General features: G+C 36.2%; 1 protein-coding gene across 2 annotated transcripts in view; it reads left to right on the plus strand.

Annotated features, from left to right (window-relative positions):
• Positions 1–25636, plus strand: part of Uggt2 (UDP-glucose glycoprotein glucosyltransferase 2) — an 82281-nt gene that overhangs the window by 30349 nt on the left and 26296 nt on the right. For both annotated transcript variants that reach the window (XM_090341959.1, XM_090341960.1), the window contains exons 12-26: positions 846–996; positions 4351–4470; positions 5572–5657; positions 6048–6183; positions 8148–8273; positions 9333–9497; positions 9803–9926; positions 10000–10098; positions 12075–12172; positions 16617–16823; positions 18581–18712; positions 20276–20400; positions 21059–21154; positions 23224–23326; positions 23407–23486. In XM_090341959.1, coding sequence (XP_090198085.1) covers positions 846–996; positions 4351–4470; positions 5572–5657; positions 6048–6183; positions 8148–8273; positions 9333–9497; positions 9803–9926; positions 10000–10098; positions 12075–12172; positions 16617–16823; positions 18581–18712; positions 20276–20400; positions 21059–21154; positions 23224–23326; positions 23407–23486 — 1848 coding nt within the window. The remainder of the gene's footprint in view (positions 1–845; positions 997–4350; positions 4471–5571; positions 5658–6047; positions 6184–8147; positions 8274–9332; positions 9498–9802; positions 9927–9999; positions 10099–12074; positions 12173–16616; positions 16824–18580; positions 18713–20275; positions 20401–21058; positions 21155–23223; positions 23327–23406; positions 23487–25636) is intronic.

The following is a 25636-nucleotide window of genomic DNA, read 5'->3' on the forward strand; positions in this document are numbered from 1 at the left end:
CTTGTGGGGATGAGGGCATGTGTGTCCATATGTACCTGTAATTACAACTCTTCAGGAGGCTGAGACTGGGAAATGGCTTTGAGGCCAGCCTCAATAAATTAACTAATTTGAAATTTTTGAGTATTGTTTAAATAAATAATGAGTGTGCTTTAAAAAATGGCTGGGCACCAATGGCTCATGCCTGTGACCCTAACTGCTAAGGAAGCTTGAAGTTTGGATCATTGAGATTCAAAGCCCCCTCAGGCAGGAAAGTCTACTAAACCCTGTCTCTTAATTAACCTGCAAAAATGCCATACTGAAGGTGAGACAAGGCTCAAGTGATAGAGTGTCAGCTTGAACAAGAAAGCTAACTGAGAACGGGAGCCTCTAAGGCTAAGCCTCAGCACTGGTGGCAGGGGATAATATTGGTGTTATCTTTTAAATAGTAACATCTTATTACTCCCCATCCCTCAAAATCAGATAAATTTAGCCGGGCACTGGTGGCTTGCACTTGTAATCCTAGCTATTCAGGAGGCTGAGATCTGAGGATTGCAGTTCAAAGCCAGCCCAGGCACCAAAGTCCATGAGATTCTTATCTCCAATTAACCACCAAAAAGCCAGAAGTGGTGCTGTGGCTCAAATGGTAGAGCACTAGCCTTGAGCTGAAGAGCTCAGGAACCATGCCCAGGCCCAGAATTCAAGCTCCAGGACCAACAAGAAAAAAAAATACCAATTTCATATTAATAACTGTAAAGACTATTTGTCTTAATTTGCTAAAGATTTTAGTTTAATACATTTTCTTGCTAGCATTAGCTGTTTTTTTTAATTTGGAAAATCAAAATTAATTTCTTTTTTTGGACATAAAGTATTTTGAATATGCTGAAATTAGAAGGAAAAATAATGAATGGCCTTCAAAATCTTGGGATCGATGGAGAAGATATGAGAAAATTTTTTAAATTAAATTTACATGCTCCAGAATTTACCTATGTGTTAGATATTCGGCATTCTTCTGTAGTGGTAAGTGATACTGTTCTTCATTTTAAAACTTTTGTATGCTTAAGGCTTAGCATAAAGCCTGGGTTTTAGAAGAAATTTCAGTGCTTTAGATGAGTGGTTAGTAAAAAAGCAAAAATATAAACAGGCACTGGTGGCTCACATCTGTAATTCTCGCTAATCAGGGAGCTGAAATTACAGGATCACAGTTCAAAGCCAGCCCTGGCCAGACAGTCCATGTGACTCTTATCTCCAACTAACCACCAGAAAACCAGAAGTGGTATTGTGGCTCAAGGAGTGGGGTGGTAGCTTTGAGCTGCAGAGCTCAGGGACAACGCCCAGGTCCAGAGTTCAAGTCCCACGACTGAAGGGGTTGGGGAGGAAGATCCATCTTTCTGCTGTGTCTTTATAAAACAGATCTTGCCCACACACAAAAAACATTCTGAAAAAGAAAGGCTAGAATAAAATCTACCAAGCAAGAGGTCCCCATATCAGATAAAACAGGCTTCAAATTATACTTAGTGAGAAGAGACAAAGAAGGTTATTACATACTGATAAAGAGATCTCTCCAGGAGGATATTACCATCCTGAATATCTATACACCAAATGCCAGAGTACCAAACTTCATCAGATAAACACTACTTACACTAAAAACACACATAGATCCAAACACATTGATCATTGGTGACTTTTAACACACCAGTGTTGTCTCTGGATAGATAAGCATGACAAAAACTTAGCAGAGAAACCTCAGAACTGAAGAGTTGCATAGACCAACTAGACATAAGAAACATCTACAGACTGTTCCACCCAGCAACACCACAATACATGTTCTTCTCAGCAGCACATGGATCATTCTCCAAAACAGAGCACGAAGTAAATCTGTACAGATTCAGAAATATTGAAATTATTCCTTGGATTCTCTCAAACCACAATGGAATAAAATTAGACCTCAACACCAGAAGCCACCATAGAAAATTCTCTAACACATAGAAACTGAACAACATATTGTTTAATCATCAATGGGTCATTGAAGAGGTCAGGAGGGAAATTCATTCAAACATTTATGGTATTTAGCGAAAATGAGCACAAAAAATACCAGTTCCTCTGGGACACAGCAATGATAGTACTCTGAGGGAAATTTATACCTCTAAGTGCATATATAAACAAATTGGGGAAATCTCAAACCAACAATTTAATGATGCACCTTAAGCTCCTTGAAAAAGAGCAGCAAGCCAAACCCCAATCCAGTAGATGGAAGAAAATCATTAGAATTAAATGAGTTAGAGTCCAAAAAAAAAAAAAAACCTCCCACAAAACTATAGGAAGAATAAACAAATTGACAGACCCTTAACAAATCTTATGAACAAAAGAGAACACACCCAAATAAACAAAATCAGAGACAAGAATGGAAATGCCATGACAGAAACAACCAAGATTCAGGGAATACTTTTCAAACCTTTATGCTAATATTTTTTAGTAGTTGAGATTACTTTTTTTATTTACCATCCTCAGGTCCAGTTATTCACTAGAAGGACTGACAAGACTCGGTGGTTTCTTAGAGACCACAGTTATGGTTTATTGAAGTCTAGTGAAAAGCTGGTGCCAGATTCCCTCCTGGAAGCTGTATGGAACACATTTAATTCCATATGCAGTGCTGCATGCACAGTGCTTCCCGCCTGAATGCTCAATGGAAGCTGGGTGTGGAAGGAGTGAAAGGGGTCTGATATGGAAGCCTGCCATGACTGTTCACCAAAGCCTCTAACTCTCAAGTTGGGTTCCAACATTCAGTATTCCTGCTTCAGTCTCCACAGTGCTGGGATTACAAGTGTATGGTCCTATACCCAGTTTACTTTACATTTTTAATTAATATACATTATGTATATGTATGTATGTATATAGATGCACCTATGTGTAGGTATAATGTACTTGTTGAGAGGTGTACTGTGGTTAGAGAAGAACGGGTGCCTGGACCTGGGAACTCTCCTGTGTAACCCGGGGGAGAGCACATAACCAGGAGTTGACATTTTGCCATAGCCTCCCCTTCATAGTCACAAGGACTTCAGCAGAGCTTCAAGGTGAGCCAGAGGTGAGAGGGCTTTTGCTCATCTGTCCTGAGAATATTCTGACCCCAGTCATGCACTGTCCTTTGAGAGCTCAAGGAAAGTGTCAGATCTTCTCAAGTCCTGTTTTCTAGTGTGTCTCAGCCACGAGCTGTTTTCCATTGGCTTTGTAGCTCTGGTCTTATTTGTTGCAACTGTATGGTTTAAACTTGGTCAACAGTGACTAAAAACAGCCATCTATAACCTTCGTATAGGGTCAACAACTTTCAAGAGAAAAATTGATGTAGGCAAAGTAAAATAAGCCTTTAAGCAGGTGTTATTAGGACTCGACAGACAGTTCAATGCAAATAATTAGCAGTCCTTTCAGAGTCCATTTCACGCTCTACATTCCTTGAAACACTCCATTTCACTCTTTACATTCCTGGAAACAGGTAAGGAATAGAGAGAACTATAATAACACACCCCAGCACTTGTTGCTGGCATTTATAATCCTAGTTATTCAGGAGGCAAAATATGAGGATCACAGTTCAAAGCCCACTTGAACATGAAAGTCTGAGACACTTTCCTCCAGTTAACCAGCAAAATACTGAAATTTGAGCTGTGGTTCAAGAGGAGACCACCAGCCTAGAGCAAAAAAACTAAGGGACAGCCCCAGATCCTTAGTTCAAACTCCAGTATTAGGGTGTGCTCATTTGCGAGCATGCACACATGCACATGCATGCACGCTCGCGCACACACCATTATAATCGCTTATAATTCTTTTCTTTGTGGTAAAAGTAAGAACTTCTTATAAGCCTCCTTCTTTCAAGGATTATAACAGCTTTTGACCTTAATGGTTTATATGTACCAGGAGTGTTTTTACAGTGTCAGGCGGTATGGTTTATGCTACCACTCCCAGAACTGGTGATCCAAGATATGGATTTTCTGATTTAACTTTTATAAACCACTTTGTTTTCCTTGTGATCAATCCTGTAACAAAAAGGAGTAGAGACACACTTCTGATAGTTAAAATTAAACCATCATCTTGCCTAAATGGTTTGTGGGAGCCAATTTTATGTTGTTTTATTTTGTGAAATGAAAAACAAAAGTATGAACAAAATCAGTGTTTTTTTTTAAGGAAAAGCTTAATGTCAAAAGGTTTTGAAAATATAAAATTTTTATATATTATGTTGTTTAGAGAATATGCAAGTAGTATTTTATGTGTGATCAGAAATTAGAAAGCCTGTGTGTTTTTATCCATCACTTAACATAGTGACTTAAAAATGATGGAAATATTCTCAGTACAGCTCTCACAGATATCTGGATTCTTTTCTAGTGGATTAATGACTTAGAAACTGATGGTTTATATGTTACCTGGCCTACAAGTTATCAGGAACTTCTGAAGTCAGTCTTCCCTGAAACTATACCTTCCATAAGGCGTAATTTTCATAATTTGGTGAGTTTTATATTTTGATTAATACAATATCTTTATGAAGACAACCTATCTTTGTATTGGTAAGTAGGGACCTCAGCTGTCAGGAAAATTTCCCTGATGAATACTGGAGGTAGTATGGCTGAGTGGGCATTAAATTTTTATCTATGCTTACAAGTTCACTGTTGCAATACTAAATGTCCAGGCAGTCTGGTTCATTATTTTAAATGCAAAATACCCAAATAACTTTATTGGAATTTTGAAATATATAGAGAAAAGATGCAGAATGTATTTTCTGTTTTCACATCAGAAGCAGATATTTTATTTACTGTAAGAATCTTGAGCAAGAAGTTCTATTAATGGCACTTTTGGGCAATTTTTTTATATTTGGGGGGTTTTGCCAGTCCTAGGTTTGAGCTCAGGGCCTGAGCACTGTCCTTGGGCTTTCTCCAGGCTAGAGCTCTACCACTTGAGCCACAGCACCAGTTTCAATTTTTCTATGTATGTGTTACCGAGGAATCAAACCCAGGTCTTTGGACATACTAGACAAGCACACTACCAATAGGCCAAACTCCCAGTCCTTTTGGTCAATTTTTTAAAGTGTCTTTACTGCAAAGCTAGTGAACATTTACACTAATATATTTAACTCTGTAGAACATATACTATGCTGTGCTTCCAAAAAGAAGATATATAATCTCATATGAAATTAAAATTGTGATTATATTTGGATGTATAGCTTCTAGAAATCCTTTATAAATTATGAAAATTTTATATATTCCTTACAGATATTAATAGAAATATTTTAAAACATTTATCTTGAATTTTATCTTTTAAGCTACAGGACTCAGACTAAATTTTATTTAAAAAAGAATTCTAAACTAGAATAAAAATTCTAGTTGGGAGTTTGGCCTAGTGGTAGAGTACTTACCTAGCATGCACGAAGACCCAGGTTCGATTCCTCAGAATCACACACATAGATAAAACCAGAAGTGGTGCTGTGGCTCAAGTGGTAGAGCTCCAGCCTTGAGAAAGCCCAAGGACAGTGCTTAGGGTCTGAGCTCAAACCTAGGACTGCCAAAAAAAAAATTCTAAACTGTAAAAATACCATTATGTACTTGCTTCTAGGTTCTATTTATTGATCCTGGTCAAGAATACACCATGGATTTTGTAAGACTTGCTGAACTTTTCTATTATCATAAAATTCCTCTTAGGTAATTATAAATTTAAATTATATTATTAAATTTTCATTGTATTATTAAATGAGTGAGGTTTGTATTTCATTATATACAGAGTATTAATGTTGAATTCAAAGTAGTACCTAGTGTTTACGCTTATGCTTGACCTTCTTTTTTATTATCCCCCCCTCAAAAAAAACCCAAAGAGTGGTTATTTAATACAGTCACAAACAGTGTGTTTGGCATTATATAGCTATGTAGATTTTGTTAATAGGTAATGTAATCAATCAAACTTTTCAAATAATACCTTTTCTCCTATTATCTACTATGTTTCTCCCATCTAGAAGTCATAGTAATATTTTAAGATAGGAGTTTATTATGGTTCACAGATAGTTGTGACATTGCTTATTCATCTTCTTTTCCCAGAATTGGTTTTGTGTTCATTCTTAATACAGATAATGAAGTGGACAGAGCAGATGATGCTGGTATCTCTCTTTGGCGAGCTTTCAACTATATTGCAGAAGAATATGATGTAACAGAAGCTTTTCATTCTCTAATACAAGTGAGTATCTATACTAGATAAAATTCTGTAGAATGTATAATTATTATAGCATTATATTTATTACTATCTCAGATCATGAAAATTCAACAAATGATCATTTGATTTTTGCAAATCTCTATCAAAGTACATAATACTGCCCCAATTGTGAGGCAGGACCAAAATATACTGAATTCAAACCCTGGGACTGCCAGGAAAAGGATAAAATGTCAAAAATTTGGTAAAAAGCTATTAAGACTAAGGTTATAATTGAAATTTAAATTGTTTACTGCAATGTGTAGACTATCTCACATACTACTTTTATATTACTTTGTATTGAAATCTATAATTTCAAATGTAACTTTGTTATTCAAGACAGTATATGTCATGTTGAACATTATGTTAGATAATTGAAAGACAAAGTGATAGCCCATTCTCTGTTACATAGAAATTAATATCTGATACATGTCAATTTTTACCTTGCTCCTTTGGCTTCCAGGAAAATTAGTAAATACTTGCTTAATTCTCTGTCCTAAGATGCAGAAACTATCTATACTTCAGTTATGTTGGACACTATTTTTTCTGTAAGATTATGCTAAAGAATATATATCAATAATATATCTTCCTTTACATTACTGATTGTTGTAAAGGTTTATAAAGGACTTAGTCAATTTGTATCTTTTATTTGTACCAACTATTTCATTATGAAAGGACCTATATGGCACTCGACTAAAAAAATGTAAAGACCTAAGAAATCTTAAGTTTCAATATTGAATTTCTGTTCTATAAAGCACTGATTTTCATGAAATTGCATATTTGTCCGTGAATTATCTATTGTGATGTTCATCATGATATTGTCCCTTGGAAAGCCTAATTAATCCTCACCTCATGAGTTTCATCACAAAGCATCATAAAAGCAAGTTAAAATACCCAGATAGTATGTAAGTTCCACTAAGCTATTAGCAACAGGTTGGGGACACAAAGAAATGGATGTGCTAGGAATGCTTAGAGGATCTATTGGGTCAACACTGAAAAATTTGTGTTTAGAACATCAAAATTTGATAATTCAGAATTCCATAAGAAATCATATTTGTGAGCCAATGTTCGTACAGAAGTATTTTTATATCCTTTAGTTGACTTTGCCTTTTTAAATTGGAATATTTTTATGCCAGTACTGGAGCTTGAACCCAGGAGAGCATTATCCCATAGTTCAAGACAATATTATGAAGTAAAATTGAATTAGAATAAATATTCTGAATTTATCCATCAAAATGCTGGGTGCTAGTGGCTCATGCCTGTAATCTTAGCTATTCAAGACAGAAAAGAGGATTGTGGTTCAAAGCCAGCCTGGGCAGGAAAGTCCATGAGACTCTTATATCAAGGTGACTACCAAAAAAGCCAAAAGTAGAACTGTGGCTCAAGTGGTGGAGAGCTAGCCTTGAGTGCAAGAGTTCAGGGACAGCACCCAGACCCTGAGTGCAAGCCCCAGGACTGGTGCACACACACACACACACACACACACACACACACACACACACACACACACACTTCTATCAACTACCATTTGTATTTACTGCTTTTTCTTTCTGCCCGTGAAATTTCTTCCCAAGTATGTGTTAATGCTAACCCAGGGTTCATTTTACATTTCAGCTGACTTACCACCAAAGATTTGCCTTCTGCCCTAGGCAAAACCAGTCCCCTTCTCTATAGCACTTGGGTCATTGTAGAAGATCAATAACTACTCGTTAATAGAAAAGATGAAAAGAAATAGAATAAGAAAGGAAATAAAACAGCCTATATTCCACAAGTATATTAGAATATTTAAGACTGGGAGATGAATATGGATGCAAAGAAGATGTAGTGAAGACATACAGATTTTTGAAGAAAATAAATCATTCTTTTTATAAAATAGGCCTTTTACAAATCTAGTTATATGCAATGAGAAAGAAAAGTAATTACCATAAAAATGATTATTTTTATTTCTACAGATGTACCGAAAAGTGAAGGATCTACTTACTATAGATAATGTGAAGAGCGTTCTCCAGAATAAATTTCCTCATGCAAACCTGGCAGATATTTTGGGAACTAACTCCAAATATGATAAAGAAAGGACAGTAAGTTGAGGCCTTATGTAAAATGAAACAAGCCAGGCACAGAAAAGTAGATACACCTGACCTCCCTCATCTGTGGAATCTAAGAATGTGGATATAAGCATGGATGCTACAATTGTAACATCAGTGAGTGATCCAGTGGCAGTTATGAGAGGCGCAGGATGGGAAGACTGATGTTGTTCATCCTATACAAAATCAAGCACCAAGGCTGGTAGGCCTTGGGAAAGTATGTTTAGGACCTTCTTGCTCTGAGTTCTGATCAAACCCTTCTGACCTATATCTGACAAGTCACCCCTGTGACAGGTCACCCCTGTCAGATATCATAGCCACGATTAGTTCCCATTGCTTAACTATGCCATGGTCTCACTTTCTTTCTATATCTTCACTGGAATCTTCATTTGGAATACCTTTCTCTACTTGATCATCTTGACTACTCATCTTTTAAGGTTTTCATTGTCCCCAATAGCTGCCTTCTCTGATGCCATTCATACTCAAGCTTGGCTGGATTCTTCTTTAATGGATCCTCTTGGAATCCCCTTGCATATATATGCCTTTATATTTGGTTTGTGGTTATGTGAACTGCAAAGGGAAGAGTTTCAGCTCTGTATTCACTGGATCTCACCAAATGCTGGTGGCAAGATTCAGTATGTATTAAATTAATACAAGAATAACTAATTCTCTGGTGCAAATAGAAGTTCTGGTTTTAAGTAAATGTCAGGCTTTATTAAGGGTCAGGAAGACCAATTTTCTGCTCATTTTCATGGGTAAAATGTGTTGAATATGTCTGCTTTTTTCATTCCTATCATCAGAGGTGAGTCATGATGATAAATACTGGACAAAACCAGAAATGTTTACAGTCTAGCCCTGTACAAGAAACGTTTCCTGACTCCTGTTCTTTGTAAATACATTACATTCCTTTTCAAATTGGGATAGACATACAAAATTATCAAAATTGATCTTTCTATGCCAAGTAAAAATGTTATCGTGTAATAATGTATCTTTATTTTTCCTTTACATCAAATAGCCATATTTTGTTTGACACTGATATTTTTTAATGAATAGGCAGGAAACAGCTTTTATAAAATGACTGGATTAGGTCCTTTGCCTCAAGCTCTTTATAATGGTGAGCCTATCAACCTTGAAGAGATGACTATTAAAGACCTAGAAGTGGCTATTCTTCACAAGATGATGGATACATCTGTTTATTTACAAAGAGATGTCTTTATGGTAGGTAAGCATGTTGAAAAAAATTCATGGATGGCATTTATAACATTTTTAACAGCATACGTTTTCTAAAAAATTTTTATCCTGATCATTTAACCATGATTTTTAAATTAATACTTAATTAAATTTATCTTGTTTATAACTACACCTGTAATTGCCCTAATTGAAAAGAAATTTTATGATAATCCTAAATCATCTACTGTGCATTGATTTATTTTAGATTAATTCCTAGGTATATATTCTACATTATTTTAAAATATGCATTTCAATTGCCTATATGGTTGAAATAATATATTTGTTATTTTCAGGGTACATTAAATGATCAAATGAATGCGATTGATTTCCTAATGGATAGGAATAATGTTGTACCCCGTATAAATTCTTTGATTTTGGACTCTACCCATCAGTACATAAATTTAATATCTTCATCAGGTAAAATAATCCTCCATTTGTTGTACAAATATTTGTTGTGAATGTTTCGGTAATTCATTGTTGTTTCTTCCAGTAACTGCTGACGTTGAAGATTTCTCTACCTTCTTTTTCTTGGATTCACAAGATAAGAGTGCGGTAATTGCAAAGAGCATGTATTATTTAACTCAAGAAGGTAATTAAGCTTGTATTTTCTGGGACTTCTTCCTAAAGTAATAAAAACCTGGAATTTAAAAAAATTATTTCCCAGTCCTGGGACTTGAACTGAGGCCTGAGCACTGGCCTTGGGCTTTCTCAAGGCTAGAACTCTACCACATGAGCCACAGCACCACATCCAGTTTTTCCTGTGGGGTACCAAGGAAGAGAACCCGGGTCTTTGTATATGCTAGGCAAGCACTCTACCACTAAGCCAAACTCCCAGCCCCAAAACCTGGAATTTTAATAAGGTGCTTGCATAATGAAGTTTATTATGTTTCTGTTTTTGATTAGAGTCCTTGGTTTCAATTTGACAGTTCATAATTTCTTTCAATTTAAGGACTGTAATAAGGAAATTTTGCCTCTTTGTTGTTTTTTTGTTTGTTTGTTGTCAGTACTGGTGCTTGAATTCAAGGCCTGGGCACTATCCCTGAGCTTCTTTTACTCAAGGCTAGCACTCTACCACTTGAATCACACCACCACTTCCTGCTTTTTCTGCTTATGTGGTACTGAGAAATAGAACCCAGGGCTTCATGTATGCTAGTCAAGCACTCTACCACTAAGCCATGTTCCCAGCTTTGAGGGAATCATGTCTCTTATTCTTACTAATCACACAGAAAGGCTGAGCTTGCCTTTTTGCTTTGTTTTTTTAATAAGATATTCCATTTTTTAAAGATATTCCATTTTTTCACCTTTTTAAGAAAACAATGATCCCATTCCAATGCTGTGTGAACAGCATTAATAAGTGTGCAATTCTAAGATCATAAGAGATCATAATTTCTCTGCATTGTGAATAAACAAAATCCTGATGTGTCCTTAAGTTGAGTACCATAACCAGAAGAAAGACTTAAATCACTAGCATTTGGAAGTAAAGATCACAAATTAGAGTATAAGTGACTGTTGAAATAATAGAAAATGGAATTTTGTTAGGTTTGGCTTTGCTTTATTTTTGCATGCTTTTGCTTTGCTTAACTGATAAGACAAAATTCAATAAGTAAAAGGTAAGAGAGGCTGCTTTGGTCTGAGCACATAATCTTTGAAGTTCTAAGAGTCAGAGTGGTCTAAAATTATCATTATTCTGTTACTTATACATAGGAGAAAAATTGAAATCAAAAACTCCTCACAGAATTGGCAGTGTTTTTTTCTGTATTCTAAATTTTCAAATTTTTCTGTGAAAAGAATTATATCATTGTTGATAGAATAAGTAATACAAATTAGACTAAGCTAGTGATAACAAGAAATAAGCGAACTATATACTAATAAAAATATTTGCAAGCCAGGCATGGTGGCTCACGCCTGTAATCCTAGCTACTCAGGAGCCTGAGATCTGAGGCTAACTCAGATCTCAAGGTTCAAAGCCAGCCTGAGACTCTTATCTCCATCTAACCTCCAGAAAAGGAAGTAGGGCTTGGCTCAAGAGTAGGGCAGTAACCTTGAGCCTGAAGAGCTCAGGGACAGCACTCAGGCCCAAGGATAGGATGGTAGCCTTGAGCTAAAGAGCTCAGGAACAGTGCCCAGGCCAAGTTCAAGCCCCATGACCCACAAAAACAAAAAAAAAAATTGTATAACCACTAGTTAGCTTGTCTGTATCTTTTTATCTATATGTATGTGAGTGTAAATTGGTATAAATACATTTTTCCCACAAAAGTATCTGGAAGCCAGTTTTCCTTACCAGTGCTACAACAATGAAAACCATAAAAGAAATTCTCTACTGATAAGAAAATCCACTGTTGTCTTTCTTGAGGTCTGTTTTTATTTCTCTTCCCAGTACCTATTTATAGAAAGCTATACAATGAACTACTTTTCGAGCATTTTATATGAATTTTCATGTATCCGCGAACCTGTATTCAGATTACTCTACAATACTATTTTTATGTGTTTTGCTAACTGCATATTTTCTTTTTTTAATCTGAGTTTAGAAAGAATTCATTTTATTTGCCTATTTGACAATTTCAGATGATGAAGATGGGATTGCTGCAGTCACTCTGTGGATTATTGCTGACTTTGATAAACCATCTGGAAGAAAACTGCTTTCTAATGCATTAAAGCACATGGTAAGTACATAATCTTCTTATAAGAACAATTTATTGCAGTGTCAGGAAGATAGTATGGAGGACATGGATTAAATTCTCTTCCTTCTCCATGTTGAAATTTTAAGTAACTTGACTAGAATGTAGTACTGAGGAGAATACGGTGACAATTCCGTCCATTTCCATGTGAAACAGGCAGCTTCCCCTCATGGCAACCTACTGTCCTCTGTGACTCACCTCTACCTGACACAGCCCTCGAAGCCACACATGGAGTGTGTGCTACTCAGTGCACTGTTCAAGGGTTGGCCTCTACCTTAGCGAAGCCAAATCTACTTCTCTTTTAAATCAAGAGTCATTTAGTTAGGCAGCACTTTCTCTGCAATAATGTAAGAGCTAAGTAAATTTACTTACCAATGATATTATATGGTTTTAAGATAACCCAGTTTTTCCTGTTACTAGATATTCTTAAACCAATGTACTTAAAGAGGCTATTTTTTATTTATTTATTTATTTATTTGCCAGTCCTGGGCTTGAGCTCAGGGCCTGAGCACTGTCCTTGGACTTTCTCAAGGCTAGAGCTCTACCACTTGAGCCTCAGCACCACTTCCGGCTTTTTTCTATGTATGTGGTACCGAGGAATCGAACCCGGGTCTTCATGCATGCTAGGCAAGCACTTTAACCACTAGGCCAAACTCTCGGCCTAAAGAGGCTATTTTTATAGTTACTTGGATGTTCTTTCTAATTAATATCTGTATTTCCAGGGGAACATAGATTTACGTGTATATAGATTTCTTAAACCTAAGAAATAAAAAGCAGAATATTTCATGTATTTACTTTTTGTGTTATATAAGTATAAATTTATTGCTACATAGAATATTTCTGGGTAACGCAGTAAATATTTATTTTCTCACCTGTTTCTGAGTTCAAAAGCCATCAAATTTCAAAAAAGGTAGTATTATATCTATGATACAGCAGTTATCTTTACAGAAAAACTAACTTTAACCAGCTGAAGAAGCTCTGGGAGCATGTTTTCTGAAGAGCGTGTAAACTGCCTTCCCCCAGTAGCTACAATATGATAGCTATAGCTTTACTTGACTTAATTCTAAAGCTTTATGGAATGTTACATGAAATGCATTAATATTAACCAGGCACCAGTGGCTCACATTTGTAACATTAGCTACTAAGGAGACTGAGATCTGAGGATCATTCTTCAAAACTAGCCTGGGCAGAAAAGTCTCCATGAGACGTTTATCTCTAACCACTCAAAAACTAGAAGTGGTGCTGTGCTCAAGTGGTAGAGTGCTAGCCTTGAGCACAAAGAGATTTAGGGACAATGCCCAGGCCTTGACTTCAAGCCCGACTGCCACCAACAACAACAAAAAACACTAATATTGAGAAGTAGAAATAATTTTGAATCTCAAAAAATGAATCTCTTCTATTTCCCCACTGGAAATAGAAGCATTGAAGAAAGGTAATGATTTAAATGTTCCAAAAGAGAACATTCCTGTTCCGTACGATCACACTGTGAATTCTACCATGCATCAGTCTAAAAACCTGTCCATCAAATGGAAGAAACCCACTGTGTACACATTCATTTTACAAAATTAGGATACTTCAGAGCTGAATGCTTAAAGGACATTATATAAAAATAAAAGATGATAGTCCAGTCTTACTCATGACCATAGTTGCAAAAAGCCCAGAGAAGAAATTAATAGCCATATGAATCTCAAAAGAATTCAAGATCATTTTGGTAAATTATTTACATGGAAAATAAGTATATATCCACATATACATTGTTTTTTAGTTTAAATAACAACAGATGCTGGAGGGATTGTGGCCAAGAGGGATCACTACTACACTGTTGGTGGGAGTGCAAACTTGTTCAACCACTATGGAAAGCAGTATGGCAGTTCCTCAGAAGACTAAACATAGAGCTCCCCTATTACCCAGCAATTCCACTACTTGGCATTTACCCCAATTGTCCAGAAACAAGGACATACTAAATCCACTAGCACAATGATGTTCATTGCAGCACTATTTACCATAGCAAAGATATGGAACCAACCCAGATGCCCCTCAGTTGATGAGTGGATCAACAAGATGTGGCATTTATGCACAATGGAATTCTATGCTGCTGTCAGAAAAAACGACATCACCCCACTTGTTAGGAAATGGAAAGACTTAGAAAAAAATCATATTAAGTGAAGTAAGCCAGACTCAAAAGAACATAGGCTCAATGGTTTCCCTCATTTGTCATAATCAGTAGAAACCTTGGGCTCTTCTAGCAGAGATTTACAATAGAGCAAAATCTAGATACATAAGGCCATGTAGTATGACACTGAATGAAAGGACCTCCAGAATATAGAAACAACAGTCATATAAGGAGTGACTGTTGTCCTTAATGTCCTATGTTATCTCTCATCTCTTTTGCTGTCCCTTGGTTATCTCATATTGTTATAGTATTTTACCTTGTTATCTGATATATTGTATATATGTGTATTTGGTTATTTGAAATCGGATAGGGAAGGGGGGAGAACAAGATGAGGGGCGGGAGTGGGGGAAGGGAAATGGGGACCAAGACATGAGAAAGGGTATCAATATATGTGAAGTAATGCACCTTCTATATGGTGAATATAATGTAACCCTTCTATTAATTACCATTAAAGATATATGGAAAAAAAAATTTTAGTTTAAACAGTTGCCATGATGGCAGGTTATTATATAAGATTTCTGAGTCCAGTTCCCATGTTGAAAAAAGAATATTTATTTGCTTGTGTGTATTTGTGTGTTTGTTTGCTTCCACTGGGACCAAACCCAGTGAAGCCTCAGACTTGGTAGACAAACACTGTACCAATTGAACTTCCCCTACATCCCTTTTCCTCTTGGGTACTTTTGAAATAAGGTCTCATAGTTTTGTTCAGGTCATTGTGGTCTACAGTTCTCCAACCTTAGCCCAATTAACCACCAGAAACTGGAAGTGGTGCTGTTGCTCAAGGGGTAGGGCAGTAGACTAGCTGAAGTGCTCAGGGACAGCGCCCAGGCCCAAAGTTCACGTCCCACGACAGACAAAAAAAAGTGCTTTTCAGTACACCTATTACCTGTGAAAACTAGTACAGCTAACCATTTTGAAAACCATTTGACCGCTTTTTTGTGTGTAAAATGCAAAAAACTCAAATATACAGAAAAGTTAGAATGGATCAAAGGGTATATTCATATCACCTATATTTGTTACTTTTCTTGTCACTGTGATCAAACACTTGAAAAAGTTATATCCTAAAAAGGCAGAGATTTAGGCTCATTGTTCCTGAGGGTACGATCCATGAGGTCACTTGGCCCCATGTGATTGAGCCCTATCACCAATGTGACAGAAGAAGGCAGGTGACTTGTAGCAGACAGGAGGTAGAAAATAGGAGTAGTGGAATGTGTAATCCCAAAGACACACCTCTAGTGAGCTGCCTTCTCTAACCAGGCCCTTCCTCCTCCCTTCACCACCTCTTCATACCGTCATGTTATAGAACTCAATACCACCATGCTATGAATCATCAAAGATTTAATCATTGATTAGTTCAGCCCTCATAATCTAATTGTCTCAGGAATACCATCACAGACATCTTTACTAATCTCCTAAGCAATTTTCAATCCTATCAGGTTAACAAGCTTAGTCATTATAGTTTAGCTATGTAAAATAAAATCTATGAATCTTACATAAAATGGAGTAGTAAAGCACAAAATACTACATACTGTATGATTCTAGTTTATGAAATCCAAACTAAATTAAATGTGTACCAGTGGAGACTTAGGGAGTAAGCGATAAAAATGTAAATATGCTGTTATTATAAACGGAAAACTAGTAGTTATCTTTAGAAGAGTTGGAGGATGTGACAGTTGGCAGATGATATGAGACGTCCTTGCAATGCAGTCAGTGCTTTACTTCTTGATCTTGGTGGTAGTTTCATGTTAGTCTAATTCATCATGATTTTGTGTGTGCGGCTTTTGTTTGTTTTTTGTTTTTGCCAGTCCTGGGGCTTAAACTTAGGACCTGGGCACTGTCCCTTAGCTTCTTTTACTCAAGGCTACCACTCTACCACTTGAGCCAAAAAGTTCCACTTCAGGCTCTTTTTCTACATATGTGGTGCTGAGGAATCAAACCCAGGGTCTCATACATGCTAGGCAAGCACTCTACCACTAAGCTACATTCCCACCCCCTTGTGTATTTTTTTAATGTGTCATTTGACACACTCACAAAAAGAGGTTAATCCTCTTTGTGCAAAGAGGTAAAGCAGGAGGAATTAATGACATGAATGGTTTTCAAACTATTTTAATGGTAGCATGGCATTCAGTACAGTCATTGTAAGGTTGACATTATGAAATGACATAAGGTAGAGTGAACAAGTCTATTAGGGAAAAACTGTTTAACCATAAGATATATAAGATTCTAGGCTTTTTAACCTATAAATGTGTTTTGCAGGAAACAAGTATTCATAGTCGATTGGGAGTTGTTTATAATCCTGTGTCAAAACTAAATGAAAAGAACACAGCTATTTCTAGAGGAATTTTAGCAGCCTTTCTGACACAGAAAAACAGCCCTTTAAAGAACTTTCTCAAGAAACTGACAGAGGAAGAAACTGTTACAGCTATTTATTCTGGAGATGGAATGAAAACTTTCCTTACTGAGGTCAGTAACTACTAGTTTGAAATAATAAACACATGTTGTAGTATTTCTGAAAAGTATAAGTTAAAATGTACTAAAAATATCAATAGGTATAATCAGTTGGGGATAATAAGCAGTTACATGCAGAGGAAAATGATGAAGCATAAGTGATATGACTACCACATTTCATGTACTTCATTAACTTTTCGTGCTTTTCAAAGTTGCTGCATTCTAGGAGACATGAAGAAAAGCTGAGGATTAAAACATTAAGCAGTAGGGCTCCAGTGACTCCCACCTGTACTATAAGCTACTCAGGAGGTTGAGATCTGAGGATCGTGGTTCAGTGCCTGTCCAGGCAGAAAAAAGTCCATGAGACTTCTCACCAATGAATTACTTAGCAAAAGAGGGAACTAGTGCTGTGGTTCAAGTGGTAGAGCACTAACCTTGAGCACAGAGGCTGAGGGACAATGCCCAGGCCCTGAGTTCAAGTCCCAGAACCAACAATAAATAACTAAATAAACCATTGAGTAAATAATCCTTGAGTGGTTCCGTAAAGAATAATTTCCCCAGTATGAGGGAAATTCTAAACTTAAAAAGATGATTTGGAAGCAGCATTCATTCATCAATTCAAAAAGTACTTTATTACGAGGTATCAATGGTTCTCACCTGTAATCCTAGCCACTCAGGAGGCTTAGATCTGAGGAACATGGTGGTTCAAAGCCAGCCCAGGCAGAAAAGTCCCTGAGACTCTTATCTCCAATTAACCATTCAAAACCCAAAAACTTTACTGATTATATAGGAGACAGTTGAGATATTCTGTGATAGAGGTCTTTGTGGAGCTTACTTTAAGATAGGAAAGACAATAAATAGTACTAGAGAAATGAAGACCTATGAAAGAGGGTGTGAAATTTAGAGAATGCCATTTCAAGCAGAGTGGTCAGAAAAGGTAGTTTTGCATAAAATTGAAATCGAGCCCCAGGAAGTCTTGGAGGAGAGTGTTTGGTACCAGGCTGTCTTGCCATGCCTGAGGTATAGGCAAGTCATTGTATCATCATGGCCAGATTGGAGGGGTGAAGGGAAAGCCAGAGATGAGAACATGGAAACCACGCCCATTATTTCAGTCACCTGTCAGCCAGGGAAGGAACTGACAGTTTTTTCTGAGCCATTGAGAATTCTCATGGAAGAAAGGAACCTGCAAAGATGATTCTGGGTGCCAGTAAAGATTTTGATTGTGGATAGATGAGGATTGATGAATGCTTCTGTTGTAATCTAGACAAGAAATAATGGCGTCTTGGCTTAGGTACTTGTGGCAGATAAACTTAGAACATAGTACTTCTCACAACTAATCAATGAAATTAGTTGACCAAGGATATGTAACACATGAGGGTAATCTAGGATTTTGGCAAAACTTGGAAGGAGACGTGTACTTCATAAGGAAGGTATGCTTGATTTCCCGCGAATATCCATATACACTTTGACTGTTAATAAATGTATTTCAATAATTTAGATACACTGTCACTAAATGAGACTTACCTAGTTTAAAGACATATTTTTTTCGTTGAGATTCTTAAAGAATGAATAACAAACTATATCTGCTTATAACAAGATCTAAGCATTGTAAATGACTTGATGATAAAAGATTATTTAAAATATTGTTTTGGATGAAAATAATGGTTTTAGAACCATATTTAGTCTAAATTTTTATATCAGTATCAATAAGGCGAGGTTTTATTGAGCAAATGATTTAGTTACTGAGTAATTACTTTTAACTTCTACTTCAGGAAATGGATAAGAATGCTTTTGAGAAAAAATATAACACCATTGGAATGGATATTTTCCGAACTCACCGGTTGTTCTGTCAGAGTGTACTTCAGTTGGATCCTGGGGAAATAGGAATTGTTAGCAATGGGAAAGTAAGTAAAAGCAGCAGTGGCTTTCCTTTCACCAGGACACTCACGTTATATCCCTCAGGCATGTTTCTGTCATAGCCTGCTAATCAAGGCTAGTGCTCTACCACTTTAAGCCACAACACCCCTTCTAGTTTTGTGGGGGTTACTTGGAGATAAGAGTCCCACAGACTTTCCTGGCTGAGCTGGCTTCAAACCATGATCCTCAGATCTCAGCTTCCTTAGTAGCTAGGATTATAGGAATGAGCCACAAGCGCCTGGTGTTTTTTCAGTTTTTAAATGTCAGGTTTCAATGACTTGGTGAATTTTGAAGTACAAAATGTTAGAAATTATCATAGTAACATAATCATTTAAAAACTGTAGAAAAGGACTCTTACTCCCACAGCCTAATAAAATTTATTAATAGATTGTTTTACCTTCCAACCCTTTCTTCTATAATGAAATTTTTTTCTCTTCCTTTTCAAAGCATGATTATACTCTTACTCACTCTTTATATATATATTTTTTTAATATATTAGTCATATATAATTTTACATTTTTCTTTTATATAAAAGGTTTTTCTGATGGCTCATACTTGTAATACTAGCTACTCAGGTGACTGAGATCTGAAGATCACAGCTAGTCCTCCAACCTCTTATCTCCAATAAACTCTAAAAAAGAAAGGTGGAAGTGGAGCTGTGGCTAGAGCGCTAACCTTGAGAAACATGTAGCTCAGGGATAGCACCCAACCTGAGTCCAAGACAAGACCAGCACAAAAAAATGACTGTACTGGTTACAATCTTTATAACAGAATAAGTGGATAATATCTACTAATATTTTAGTATCCGACTTTATAGTTTCATGAATTAAGTAAAACAATTGAATATGATTGAATATAATATTTAGCTTTAATGAAGAAACAACTAGTGAAAAATGTTTGACTTCTCTGTCTTGAAGTATCAAATTACATATCTCTAAATTATCTTCAAAGCCCTGGAGTATTTTTGATGTTTTGTTTTCCACATTTTCATGAACTGTGTTCATCTATGTTCTAGAATTAAATTTATCTTTATAGCGCTACTTTATAATTTATTTATAATGTTACATTATTGGAAAAAATATTAATCATGATAGCAATGTAGAAGCCCAGAATTACATTATTTTTTTCTCTTTAACAGTTGCTTTAGGAGGAAATACAGCTTTTAAAAGCATATGGCTCTCTTTAGATACCTTGTATTTAATTTGTGATTGCTTAGTAAAATTAATATGGAATTATGATAATAAGTAGTATAGTTATATTTAACTTGTTTCTCTATATGCTGTATAAGTATGCACTATTTATATACTCAATTCTCCTTAACAATTGACAAAAATATTAGTATTGATCTCATCCCTACTACAAGCCATCAGTCTTCTTGTGGATGTATTAAAATATCTTGGCTGAGTCTCAAGGTGAAGAGAATGGCAGGATGAGAGGAGTCATTTAAATGGAGTGAAAGGAGAAAGGCAGTTTATTTTCCTTTGCTAGGAAAATTGCTATCCTTTTGTTTTCTAAAAAACATATAGTAATGTAACTGTTTTTGTGTCAAGTTCTTTGGACCTCTAGAGGAAGATTTCTACATAGAAGATTTTCAATTGTTGGAAAAGATAACATTCAGTAACTTAGTAGAGAAAATTACAGGCATTGTTGAAAGTATGAAAGTTGACACAGAAGAGTAAGTACTTAAAATCATAGCAATTCATTTTGGGGTTTGGTATTTTGCAGAATATTTTCTTTTTAAAATTAGAAATGTTTCATGCCAGGTGTGGTGGCTCACGCCTGTAATCCTACCCACTCAGGAGGCTGAGATCTGAGGATCGAGATTCAAAGCCAGCCCAGGCAATAAAAAGTCCATGATGATACTGCTATCTCCAATTAATCACCAGAAAACCAGAAGTGGCACTATGGTTCAAGTAGTAGGGTGGTGTCCTTGAGCTAAAGATCTCAGGGACAACACCCAGGCCCAGAGTTCAAGTTCCATGACTGACAAAAAAAATGTTTCAAACACATAGAAAAGTAAAGGCTATACAAACAGCATAAAGAAAAGAATATATAAAATGCATAAAGAGAATAAAATACTTATTTCCCGCCACCATCAAACTATGCATATTCATGTTTTATATTTTTTGCACCAGTACTGGGGTCTCACATACGCAGCTTATGTATTTGTTGAGTGCCTTGAGTTTTTAAAGAAATTCAATTATTCCAGAAGTTCCCATGATAGCCTACTTCTGCAGGACCTTTATCCTGAGCCTTTCTAGAACTGTTGAATACAATGTAAATTACAAAATTCCCTTCATATAAATCTCATTGTGCTTGCCTTGTTTATCTAGCGTAAGTGACCTTGTTATGAAATTTGATGCCCTTATTTCCTCTTTGCCTCTTCACGCACCTCGATATGATGTCACATTTCTTAAAGAGAATCACAGGTAAGAATGTAATAATATCTGTGAGTTCATTTGTTTTATATCAATGCCCTATTACACTTAAGTATTTCCTTTACAGTAAAATTTGAAATAGAATTTATTAAGAACAAAGGGCATTTTGGGCCGGGAGTTTGGCCTAGTGGTAGAGTGCTTACCTAGCATGCACAAAGACCCAGGTTCGATTCCTTGGTACCACATACATTAAAAAAAAGCCAGAAATGGTGCTGAGGCTCAAGTGGTTGAGCTCTAACCTTGAGAAAAAGAACCCAAGGACAGTGCTCAAGCCCTGCGTCCAGGACTGGAAAAAACAAAAAAAGTAAAAGAACAAAAGGCATTTATCATTGCTGGGGAAAAAGGGTTCTAGGGCTGGAGTTATAGCTCAGTAGTAGAATATTTGTTGCTTCTTACACACAAAAATAATCACACACACACACAAAAAAGCTGGGTAGGGTGACTCACACCTGTAATCCTAGCTATTCAGCAGGCTGAGATATCTCGGTTCAAAGCCAGCCTGACACTAAAGTCAGTGAGCTTCTTATCTCCAGTTAATCAGTAGAAAAGGGGAAACGGAGCTGCGGCCCTCAGCTCAAGCGGTATGGCAGTATCCTTGAACTGAAGAGCTCAGGGACAGAGTTCAAGCCCCATGAAGCCCCCCCCCACACACACACAAAATCTTAGCCTGTAAAAGTTTAAGTTATAGCTAATATGATTTGCTTTCAAGCTAAAACAGTATCATTTTTGCGTTATCTGGAATTAATTATTATAAGTAAAACTGTCTTTATACTTTTAATGTAAAAAGTGTCAGATACTATAGGATTCTAATGAATCAAATATATGAGTGCCTGTACTGAGGGCTGTCTCCATGAATATTCAAATGCATAATAGTTTACATGTCCCAAAGTTTATTGTGTGGATCACTGTTCTGGGATAAGAACAAATATAATCTAAGAAGACAGCTGTTCTCTGATCTGTTAGTTTAAAGAATGCTAAATCTGGGGACGGGAGTTTGGCCTAGTGGTAGAGTGCTTGCCTAGCCTTGAGAAAGTCCAAGGACAGTGCTCAAGCCCTAAGCTCAAGCCCAGCACTGGCAAAAAAAAAAAAAAAAAAGAATGCTAAATTTTAGCATGTCTTATTTTCTATGGGTTTATATACTTAGTAATGATGTATTTCTAGATTGGCTTAGGTCTACTTCATGTCTGCAGTCATTTTATAATACTAAAAATATTAAGGCATGTGTTATCACTCTATTATTTCTGTTTCAGCATGTTTATTATTAATTTATTCTGATTGGCTTGTAATAATATATAAATTTGACAAGGAACCTAAATTAAAAGGTTTGTAAAAGTAGAAGTAAGTAAATAGGAAGCAGTAAATTGAAATCAAGAAAAAAATTACAAAAGAAAAAAGAACACATATTATTTTTCATTGCCCTGGGAATCTCTGTTGAATGTATACTTCATGCCTTTCTTTGCATAAAATAGTATTTTTTGTGTTATTCTAGCATCTTTGAAACACAGGTAGTAATCCCCTTGTCCTAGAAACTTAAAATGACAAAGACAATTATGTGGTAGATCACATGTGAAATGTCACAAAGAAGGGCTTGCAGTGGTCCCGGTAGTGACATTCCTGCCTGCCCTGAGCACACCACAAGACTAGCTCACAGTTTACCAGTTTACACAATTCCTGAAGTTCATAAGATGCAAACAAGCATACTGTTCAAGTGAAACATTCAAGGAAAGCATGAAATTTCTCCTGGACCTTTCATAAAGAGAAGTCTATATGAGAAAATGTCCTCAACAGTAATCATAAACTAGAAGACATGACTCCTTTCATAAACACACTGAGAGCATTAAAAATGAAGACACATGTTTTTTTTAATATATTATATAACCCTTAATTTTTTGAGGGCCTAAAACTATCAAGAATTTTTTATAATAGTATTCTTAGGGGGGTTTATTACTTGTTGGTAAAATCTTTCATTTTCTTAAATTCTTTCTTGTTTTATGTTACTGAAGACTTAGAAATTTATATTTTATTGTGTAAATAACCCTGATTTTATTATCATTTACTAGCATTATAAAGATAAATCCTCAAGAGAATGATATATTCTTTGATGTCATTGCTATTGTTGACCCTTTGACAAGAGAAGCACAGAAGATGGCACATTTATTGATTGTAAGATATATTAATTATACTATTTTATAGCTGTTAGTACAAGTATTCTTTAAAAGTCCAATATGGGAATTTTTTAATAGGTCCTTGGCAAGATTCTGAATGTGAAGATAACGCTGTTCATGAACTGTAGGAGTAAGCTTTCAGAAGTCCCTTTAAAGAGGTGAGTCAGAGGATGTCAATATCCTTACAAAGTGCCAAGTGCTAAGAAGGAAAATGGCTGTTGTTTACTATTCCTAGGTTTTCCTTTATTGCTTACCAAAACCTTCACTGATAAAAGATTAGAAAGTCATTTTATTAACCTTATTAAACTAACTGTTCAAACACCAGTACCACAAAAAAGATGATGCAAGTAATTAAAAAATATTAGTAACACAAAAAGCTGTTATTCTAGGTAAATATTCCATAATAATGCTCTTCCACTAAAGGAACAAACACACTACTGCTCTTCTTTCTGGGTGGGAATCAGATGACTGTGAGCCTCTCAGAGGGATTCGTGCCCTTGAGATGTCCTTGGGATGCATTGGCTTTCAGGGCTCCATGATGTGCTTCTCTCTGTCCTTGAAACAGAACTGTGTATGCACGTATGGCAGAAAAATAATACTGTTAATCCCTTACTTTTTGCCTTATCTTTGTTGTAATTGATATACTATATTGCCTTGGGAAGACATTTGAAACACAGTATGTATTTTTGATACCTGTAAAGCAATAATAGGAAATGAAGAAAATTTAGAGTTTCAGTTCATCTACTGGCTGCGCAAGACTTGCTCTTATTGCCTATTCATTGTTTCCAGGCTTTGCATTTTTTGCCCTTCAAATTTTATCATATGCCTTTTTAAATCTGAATAAAAGCTTTACACATTTTCCATTACTAATTGGAAAGTCTATCTTTAAAATCTGACTTAGAATACTAAGAAATAAAATGGTCTTTTGTAGAATGGCTCTATAATATTTCAGATATTTAATAAAGAGGAGGAATATTGAGCATAGAAGTATGCATAATCAGATAGGAAAAGAACATACCAACTAGAGATTAGTGTATAGTAGGTATCATTTTTAAATCACTGACTCAACAGAATCTTACTTACTCAGCAGTCTATATCAAGTACTAGTTCACGTTGTTTTTTCTGGTCCTTCCTTTGTAGTAAATGCTGTCTTAGTTTTTTTTTGCTGAGAAAAGTAAACAGGTCTCTCTGCTGCCTGCTTCTGTCCCTCCCCAGCCTTTCTGTGCCATAAGGAAAGCATTAACTCTCCTTTTTTTCCCTTCTTCTTTTTTTCATTTTATTTTTTATTATTAGGGTAATGTACAAAGTGGTTACAGTTACATTCGCCAGATAATAGGTGGATTACTTCTCACACATTGATACCCCTTCTTATGATTTTTGGCTCATACTGGAGTTTGAACCTAGTCAGGAACTGCTCTGCTTCCTAGCCTGGCTTTTTGCTAGTTATTTAGAGATGGAGTCTGGTAGACTTTTGTGAGCAGCTGGCTCCAGAGGTGGTCCTCCAAATCTCAGCCTGATAAGCAGCTAAGATTACAGCCTGAGCCACCATTGTCTGACTCTCCTCTTTTTTTGTACTTATCATAAACATTTTCATTATTACTGTTATTATTATTATTAAATGGTACAAAGTGGTTACAATTCCATAAGCCAGGTTATGAGGACAATGCTTCTTGCTCAATGTTACCCTTTCCTTTATTTTCCCATATTACCTCCCTCGAGTGCCTACCCTCAAGTTACACAATTATATAGAGGACAATGACCTGTATCTTGCTGGATGTTTCTTTCCCAGGCTCTTGCATGTTTCTCTGGTGAAACATGCTGGGAATGCCCTCGTGGTTAGCCATAGCAAGAAGGGTGGCCCTAACCTAGACAGACAGTCCTTGAAGAACAGAATGAGCCCAGTGGTAGATCTCTCCCCCTCCTACCTCTGATTCAGGAGGGCTTCATCACAACTTGACTAAAGCCTCCAAATAGTGCAAATCGCTTTCTAGACCCTTAACCATCCATACAGAAGGCAGTGCCAAAGCCAGTGAGGATGTAGATACGCCTAGAAGCTCTTTAGCTAAGCAGTTGTATGTAACTTAATCTTCTCTGTTTTTAATTGACCTTTGAAAAACTAGAAACAAAATTTCAACTTGAATTTTACTTGTTTTCTGCATATTACTTATCTTCATATGCTTAGTGGTTAGAGTTAATAGCCATAAATTAAGTCATGATCAAATGTAAAGAATCGGTGTGTATAGTTCATGAGCTGTTAGAACCTGAGTAAGTTATGCTCGGACTAAACGTGTTCTCATGTTGAGGAAGG

Source organism: Megascapheus bottae, chromosome 11, assembly GCF_031878675.1.
Source record: "Megascapheus bottae isolate mThoBot1 chromosome 11, mThoBot2.hap1, whole genome shotgun sequence".
Taxonomy (NCBI): domain Eukaryota; kingdom Metazoa; phylum Chordata; class Mammalia; order Rodentia; family Geomyidae; genus Megascapheus; species Megascapheus bottae.